This window comes from Lactuca sativa, chromosome 8 (assembly GCF_002870075.4).
Source record: "Lactuca sativa cultivar Salinas chromosome 8, Lsat_Salinas_v11, whole genome shotgun sequence".
Taxonomy (NCBI): Eukaryota; Viridiplantae; Streptophyta; class Magnoliopsida; order Asterales; family Asteraceae; genus Lactuca; species Lactuca sativa.
In genome coordinates, this window is record NC_056630.2 from 250,434,195 (window position 1) to 250,442,273 (window position 8,079).

The 8,079-nt window shown below is 38.1% G+C and overlaps 1 protein-coding gene across 1 annotated transcript; it reads left to right on the forward strand.

Moving 5' to 3' along the window:
* Positions 1 to 3,669: 3,669 nt before the first annotated feature.
* Positions 3,670 to 4,101, forward strand: LOC111889309 (uncharacterized mitochondrial protein AtMg00810-like). Its single transcript, XM_023885445.1, has 2 exons — positions 3,670 to 3,785; positions 3,840 to 4,101. Exons 1-2 carry the CDS (start codon positions 3,670 to 3,672, stop codon positions 4,099 to 4,101), a joined length of 378 nt encoding a protein of 125 aa, XP_023741213.1.
* Positions 4,102 to 8,079: the final 3,978 nt, after the last annotated feature.

Consider the following 8,079-nt stretch of genomic DNA (forward strand, 5'->3'; position numbering starts at 1 on the left):
CCAAACTTTGGAATTATCTTCTATCGTAGAAGAAGACAATGATATCGGATGCGACGAATTCTTTTGGTCCGCACCCATTGATAATGTTGACAAAACCAAAGGTCTTTCGGAGTTGACCTCATGGAAAACGAAAGGAAGATATGTGGCCGAACCACTGAATAAGGTCACCTCAACTTATGAGAAAGGAAGCCTGAGTGGAACAAAAGACGTTTCAACTGATATGTCGTCCGAACAGACTGAAACCCAAGTTTGAAAAATGAAACCTAGGGCCAGTATTCATAAGTCTGCTAGGGAATTTGTTGATAAAAAATGCAAACGAAATGCTAGATACCACAAAAATCTAAAAGAAAGAAAGCATTTCTAGAGATCCAAAAATTCCAACTTCGTTAATCAATAAAAATCTGCTAATCCGAATGCAAATGTCTCTTCAAATCCGAATTCTAAAAGTCATTCAAAACCCCAGTCTTCATCACCAAAGGTTTCAAAATCAAAATCTTTTCAAAAACCCTCGTTTTCAAAACAAACGAAACCCAATTTTGTTCCAAAATCTAATATTTAATTCAAAATCCGCCAACACATCGAAAGATGTTAAGTGCAAAGAATATGTTGTTTTCGGAATCTGACACTATTTTACAGAAGTCCGAAACATACTTGAAAAAGGAGCAAAAGAAGTTTAAGAATATTATTGTCAAACAACAAATCAAATTTAAACAAAGAAAAACTTCTTTTAAAAGGAACGCCAAAGACAAAAGAATTATTGTTTTTAAAATAACAAAAGAAGAGAATTCAACTTTGGTTAAACGATCCTACTTGGTTGATGAATCAATTACATTTCATGTTTCTGCGAAAGCCTCATGAGGACCCAAACAACTTTGGGTTCCTAAATCTCTTTAAATTTTGTAGGTGATTCGTGACGAGCAGTTTGACTCCGAATGGTATATTGATAGTGGATGATCGTGTCACATGATAGGAAGGAAGGAAGAATTGAGGGAATATAGATCATTAAAGGATGGGGGAAGTGTCAAATATGGCAATAACTCTCTCAGAGAAACCAAGGGATATAACATGATTACGAATGGGGAATTCTCCATTCAGAAGGTAGCTTATGTGGAAAGCTTGCAACACAACCTTATAAGTGTATCTCAATTGGTTGTAGGCACTAGATTGAAAGTGTCGTTTGATGATGAGGGATTAGATATCTTAGAAAACAAGACCAAAGTAGTGCTCCTAAAGTCCAAGAGAAAAGGTAAGATGTATCCGTTGAATCTGATTCCTATCAAAGTAAAGCCATCCATATGCCTTCTTAAAAAAGCTCCTTTAGATGATAGTTGGCTTTGGTACCGAAGGCTCTCGCACTTAAACTTCAAGGATATCAACAAACTCGTGCTAGGTGATCATGTGCAAGGCTTGCCATTTCTAAAGTTTGAGAAAGATAATCTCTGTACGGCCTGCAAACTTGGGAAGTAGAGCAGGAAGAGTCATTGAACGATTATAAACACCAAAGTGATCGAGCCACTTGAGCTTTTACATATAAATCTTTGTGGTCCATCTGCCATCGAAAGTATTAGTGGTAACAAGTATATCTTAGTTATTGTTGATGATTTTTCCAGATTTACGTTGGTTTATTTTCTTAAATAGAAATATGAAGCTACTTCCAAACTCAAGAACTTCATCAAGTTGATTGAGCTTCAATTGGGAAAGCCAGTTTGGAGCGTTCACAACGATAATGGTTCAGACTTCAAAAACAACATGTTTGAAGAGTTCCTAACTGAAAAGGGAGTTTATCACAGCTTCTCAGCTCCTTACAATCCTCAATAGAATGGAGTTGTCGAACGACGAAACCGTTCTCTATGCGAAGTTGCGAGGACCATGCTATCGTTTGCGAACTTATCTATTTATTTATGGGTAGAATCTATCAACACAGCCTGCTTTACTCAAAATCAATCTCTCCTAAACAAAAGATTCTCCATCACCCCTTATGAAGTTCTTAATAAGAGAAAACCTAACGTTAAGTTCTTACATGTCTTCGGTTCCAGGTGTTTCATTTTTAATTTAAAGGAGCAAAGGAACAAGTTTGATATGAACGTATATGAAGGAATCTTCATAGGGTACTCTCTAACTTCGAAGGCATATAGGGTTATCAACAAAAATTCCAGAAAGATAGAAGAAACCTACTGTGTAACCTTTGATGACTCTTATCTAAAGAAGTTCCAGACATCGGATCGTCAGTCTAAGTAGATATTTCCAACAAAGAATCCCATGACCATTCCTCTCTCAAACCTTTATGATGAATTCCTAAACTTGTTTGATAAGCCAGAGAAGGCGATCACTTCAGAATCCAAAGCAACTGACATCAAGGAGGATGAACTAAAGAAGATTATCGATGATGATGCAAAGAATCTAGAAAATAAGCCACCCATTCTGAAAGACTCTAACATTCCATCTCAACCACAAGCTGCGAGTGCTTCTCTTCAGGGGTAGGGTTTCGCTTGGACACCCACCTCCAACACACCTGTTCAGGGGGAGAATGTTGTACCTGAAGTCAGCTTAGAACCAACATTCCATGGGGAGAAGGTAACCCACAAAATTTCTATACAGGGAGAGAATTCTACTTCGGAAGAAGGGTCATATCCATGATTCGAGGGAGAGAATGTGAATGCAAATGATGATTCATATGCTCAGTCAGAATTTGAAGACACGAATGTTGAACTAGATCCATCCTATGATCCGAATTACTCCTTGTTGACAAAATGGACTCATGAACATCCTAAAACACAAGTAATCGTAGAAGCATCTTCAGGAGTTCTTACGAGAGCACAACAAAAAGCGAAGCAGACTGCATTATTCTCCAAAGTGGAATTTTGCATCTTCAATTTGTTTATCTCTAAGATCGAGCCCAAAAATGTTAAGATTGCTCTTGATCATTCTGATTGGGTGCAAGCAATGCAGGAGGAGCTCAATGAGTTTGAACGTAACAAGGTTTGGAGGCTGATTCCAACTCCGAAGGATGCATCTATCGTTGGTCTCAAACGGGTGTTCCAAAATAAGCTTGAAAAATAGGGAAATGTGATATGAAACAAGGCTCGGTTAGTCGTAAAAGAGTATTGCCAAGAGGAAGGCATCGACTACGAGGAAACTTTCGCACCAATAGCGAGGTTGGAGTCTGTTCGCATCTTTCAAGCATATGTAGCACACAAGAACTTTGAAGTCTATCAAATGGACATCAAGTGTGCCTTTCTGAACGGAGAACTAGAAGAAACGGTCTATGTGGAACAACCACCTAGGTTCGTAAACAAGAAATAAACAGACCATTGTTATATTCTAGATAAAGCTATGTATGGTCTGAAGCAAGCTCCACGAGCATGGTATGAAACTCTCACTAGATTCTTAAAACAATCTAAATTTAAAAAAGGATTGGTCGACCCAACCTTCTTTCATATGAAAGATGGTGACCATCTAATGATCGTCCAGATTTATGTTGATGATATCATCTTCAGATCTACTGATCCTAGATTAACTACAGAATTCCGAAAGTTGATGGAGACTAAATTTGAGATGAGATCAATGTGTCCGATTAACTTTTTCCTTGGTTTGAATATCAGACAGACTCCATAGGGTATATTCATAAATCAGGAGGCTTATACAAAGACTTTACTTGCGAATGTCGGAATGGTGGGTGATTCGAAAGTGAAGGTTCCAATAGCATTCGGAATGAAGTTATCACCGTCTTTGAACAAACCAGTTGTTGATATGTCTCTCTATCGACAAATGATAGGTTCATTGATGTATCTAACCGCTAGTCGTCCATACATCATGTTTTCTGTTTACTATTGTGCCAGGTTTCAAGCAAATCCTTTTGAACCTCACATGACGGCTGTAAAGAATATCTTCAGATATCTTAAACGAACCACTTCGCTCAGAATATGGTACCCTTCTAATTCAGGGTTCTTTGCGCAAGCGTTCTCAGATGCTGATCTTGGCGGATGCCGTCTTAATCATAAAAGTACCATGGAAGGATGTCAATTTCTTGAAGGAAAACTCGTCAGCTGGAAATCTAAAAAGCAAACTTGTGTCTCACTATCTACTGTTGAAGCTGATTAGATTGCAACCGCCTCATGCACCTCACAAGTCATTTGGATTCAAAGTCAGCTAAGGGACTATGAAATAAATATGAAACGAATCCCCTTATATTGCGACTCTAAAAGTGTAATTCGCATTTTCCACAACCCAGTGCAACACTCCAAGACTAAACATATTGCACTAATGTATCATTTCATCAAATATCACATGGAAGATAGCAATGTTGAAATTCACTTTGTGCGATATGTTGATCAACTGGCTAAGATCTATACGAAGGCCTTACCTGAACAAACCTTCAATAGAATACTTCAAGTCTTAGGAATGATTGAAGCCAAATCGGTTATGAAACTACCTTCGTAGTTAGTAACAATTCGCTGCGAATGGGTACGAACGCTCGGAGTGGTTCGGAGTCAACTGTTCACGTTGCGAATTGGTCTGAATGTTCGCAAAGATTCGGAGTCAACTGTTCATTCGGAGGTTCGTAATTTCTTGTATCCTTTGTATATCTTGTTTTCTTAAGTCTTTACACACTTATGTTTTCGTTTTTATTTCGTTTTTATATCCTTTGTGTGTGTGTGTGTGTGTGTGTATATATATATATATATATATATATATATATATATATTCTGTTTTTATTTCCTTTTCATAAAATCCAAAACTCAAAATTTTCTTTATTTTTGTCATTATTTATCTTTTAGAAAAATTCAAAAACTACAAAAATATTTTCTTAATTTTCGGTTTTATTTGTTTTTATGAAAATATTAAAAATACCAAAAATAATAGATAATTGAGCAGGATTGAAGGAACACATCATGGTACTCTCAATTATGAATGATGGGGCTGGTATTTAATTCCAAATCTTTGCGCTAGTTAAGTGTCCCTAGAAGCATGTTGATGCATGTTGTCCGAAGCCTTTAAGACTCTATGTTTGAAGCCTTAATGAGTCAATAATACCAATCGTTTCTTCCCAATTAGGCTGATATTCACATAAGTCATTGAGCTACCTTACTCTTCTCATATTGAGCTAAGAGTTGACTGCTTGGTCATTCACAATATAGCAGAGGTACATTTATTTCTTCAGAACCATCTTTATCATTTCTCCATATCATATTTGCTTTCACATTCGTAACCCTTGAGACTCTCAGAGATTACCACTGAGGTTTATGGTTACATCACTTCTGTGTTCATGATCTTAAATTTGTTATTACCACGAATTGAGTGAAACCCAAAATCCGAAATCACTTTCTGAATTGACAGTGAACAATTGATATGTTCTAGGTTTTCACCAAATAATTGATGTGAATCCACCTTTGTGGCCTGTACCATGAAATCTCATTATTTTATTTTTGCGAGATCTTAATGAAGTGTTCTAGACTTAAGACATTTCTTCCCATAAGATCCAATTTCTATTTTTCTTAAGATTTTTATATTATCCAGCTACTCAGAATGATCTAAAGCATACTTGTTATTATGGCTACACTGGTCAGACAAGTACTTGTTTCGAACGTTTGGGCTTATGTTAAGTTTTGGAGTTTGGTTCAAGATGAAGCCACCTTTTAAGCCTGATAAAAAGAAGTCTTTCACTGTTTCTCAACAAACAGATGATCGTAATTCAACGGGATACCACCCAGACACTTCCGAGTCTCTCTTGATTTTGAAGGAGGAGATTGTTGCCCAGGATCCAACAGTTTCATGTATGTATTGACATTACTAGAATCCCTTAGATAACTTGCTTTATTTCTTTATCTTTGGCACACTCTTGCACGAAGATCCTTGTGATTTTCAAAAAGTCTGGTTCGTAGTTCTAATGATTACTTTCAAATTCGGAGAACATGAAATAGAGATCTATTATGAATGGGTAGAATAGAAAATGAGGTCTTTAAGGGATAAGAATCGATTTAGGTGCGTGTTTTCAAAATTTCCTGACATCACGCCTTGGCAATTACACCGCCAGGCATCACACCTGCCACACACGCTTTTTCAGGGAAACGGAACCGTCACCAGTTGGCTTTCTCTCTCCAACACTTACGTATAAAAGGAAAATCATCGATCAAATTCATTTACTACTATTAAAGATTTTAGGCACAAGAAAACCATTCTCTCTCACGACTGTTCACCGTCTTCTCCAATGGCTGCCTCATCAGAAACTCCTTCTGGCGCCGATCAATTTGCAACATCAGGGCTTCTTGGCATCAAGGCTAACCAAAATCTGATTTTGGATCTCGATCCGTCAAAGTATGACGCCTTTCGACAACCACTGATAGAATGCTTGAGACACTCTCCATTGGTTGTTGCTCTATCAAAGTCCGTACATGTTCTTGTTCATCTCTCAAAAGTTTTTTCGACTGTTCATTATGAAGAGGGTAGTGCTACCATAATTTTCGAGGTTGGTAATCAACAATCGACCATCACCAAGTATCGATTTAGCCGTTTATTGGGGATTTTATCTACAAGAGATTTGATTGATCCTGAATCCATCCCTTCTTCTTCCATTCTGGAGATGTTCTACCAGATGGGCTACAAAGATCATCTCGCAATTCTACCAAAGTTCAAAAAGCCCAATCTGCCTCCCATGTGTAATGGATTGTTTACCCTAATTTTCAAGAGTTTCTCAAAGTGGGTAACAGGTTCTGATAACGCAAGTAAGCTCTTTCTTACTATTATGTATGGCATTTACTCAAGGATCAATATGGACTATGGTTCGATTCTTTGGACTCAGTTAGTTCATAGTATTTTATCTATTACGAGGCATACATATATCTCTTGTGCTTGGTTTTGGGATATTATTGTTCAGAGGGCGAACGAACGTCACAACATCCTAGTAATTGAGGGTTCGACGGTTGCAACTATTCAGATCTTTCACACTTCTAACATTATAGTGTCCGACAGATCAAGATTCACTCTCATCGGATCAATTCCAGAATCGATGCTTCATAACGTTCCAACAGAAAGCGAGATCATCACCAAGTATCGACGGCATTCGATCCACGTCCAATGACCGATGAAATGCGAAAGGCTCTAGAGGAAGTAGACAAACCAAATAAAGGAGGTAAACAAAAAGTTAAGGTTGGTCCCTCCGAGCCTGCTCAGACTCCAAAGAAGAAAAAGCGAGCCCTCGAAAGCCCAGGACAACTTCACCTGAACCTAACAATGAAGAGGATCGGAGTTTCATACCATCTCTGATGTTCGTAGACCTGAGCAAGACCAGCACAAGACTGGAAATATTGTTGTGTCTTCGCAACCCATGGTTTCGGAGCCCTTAACTATGAATCATGAGGTAACTTTTTCTGGACCAACTTCTATTCCAATTACAGATGACTTTTTCCAGGATAATACTCCACCTTCTCCTACTACTACAACACTAATCACGATTGCTTCATGCCCGACTGTTTCTACAGGTGTTTCGCAACCTCAAGCTTCGGTTCCATTATCTAAACCTCTCTTCATAGACTTAATAGGAACAACAACAACAACAATCACAAGTTCACCACCAGTCACTGCCAACGTATCTAATACGGGGGCAAGGGCTTCTGGTTTTTCCTCTGGTACTGAGTTTACTCCCATCTCACCTCTACATAGAGATGATCCTGATAAAGTATTTGGTGATGATCGGGACGCGATTGAAGATTTCCACTGCAGTCCATTTAATGTCCAATAAGAAAGTAACGAAGACGATGCTCCAATGACAACAATGCAGTTCAAGGCCCTAAATTCCAAGTTAGATTCTTTACTTGAGTCCACCAAAGCCTCTTCCAGCAATTAATACTCCCAAGATTCTATCAAAGCCTTTCTTGAAACACTTACAAAGGAGCATGCTACAAATCTCACCCTCACAAACAAAGCAATTGTTGATTCTGAAAAGACTTGTAAGGATTCGACCGAAAAAGTCGATAAACTACTTTCTGACATTAAAAACTTTATGGAGGACTTTCACACTTCATCCGAACGCAACACTGCCTCTACAAATACAGCCACCAACAATCTTGTTTCCACTCTCCA

Bases quoted from the DNA above. Each gene is read 5' to 3' on its own strand.
- LOC111889309 (XM_023885445.1), top strand. From the start codon at position 3,670: ATGGTGGGTGATTCGAAAGTGAAGGTTCCAATAGCATTCGGAATGAAG. The intron at 3,786-3,839 runs GTATCTAACCGC...CTATTGTGCCAG, and splicing joins CAAATGATAGGTTCATTGAT to GTTTCAAGCAAATCCTTTTG.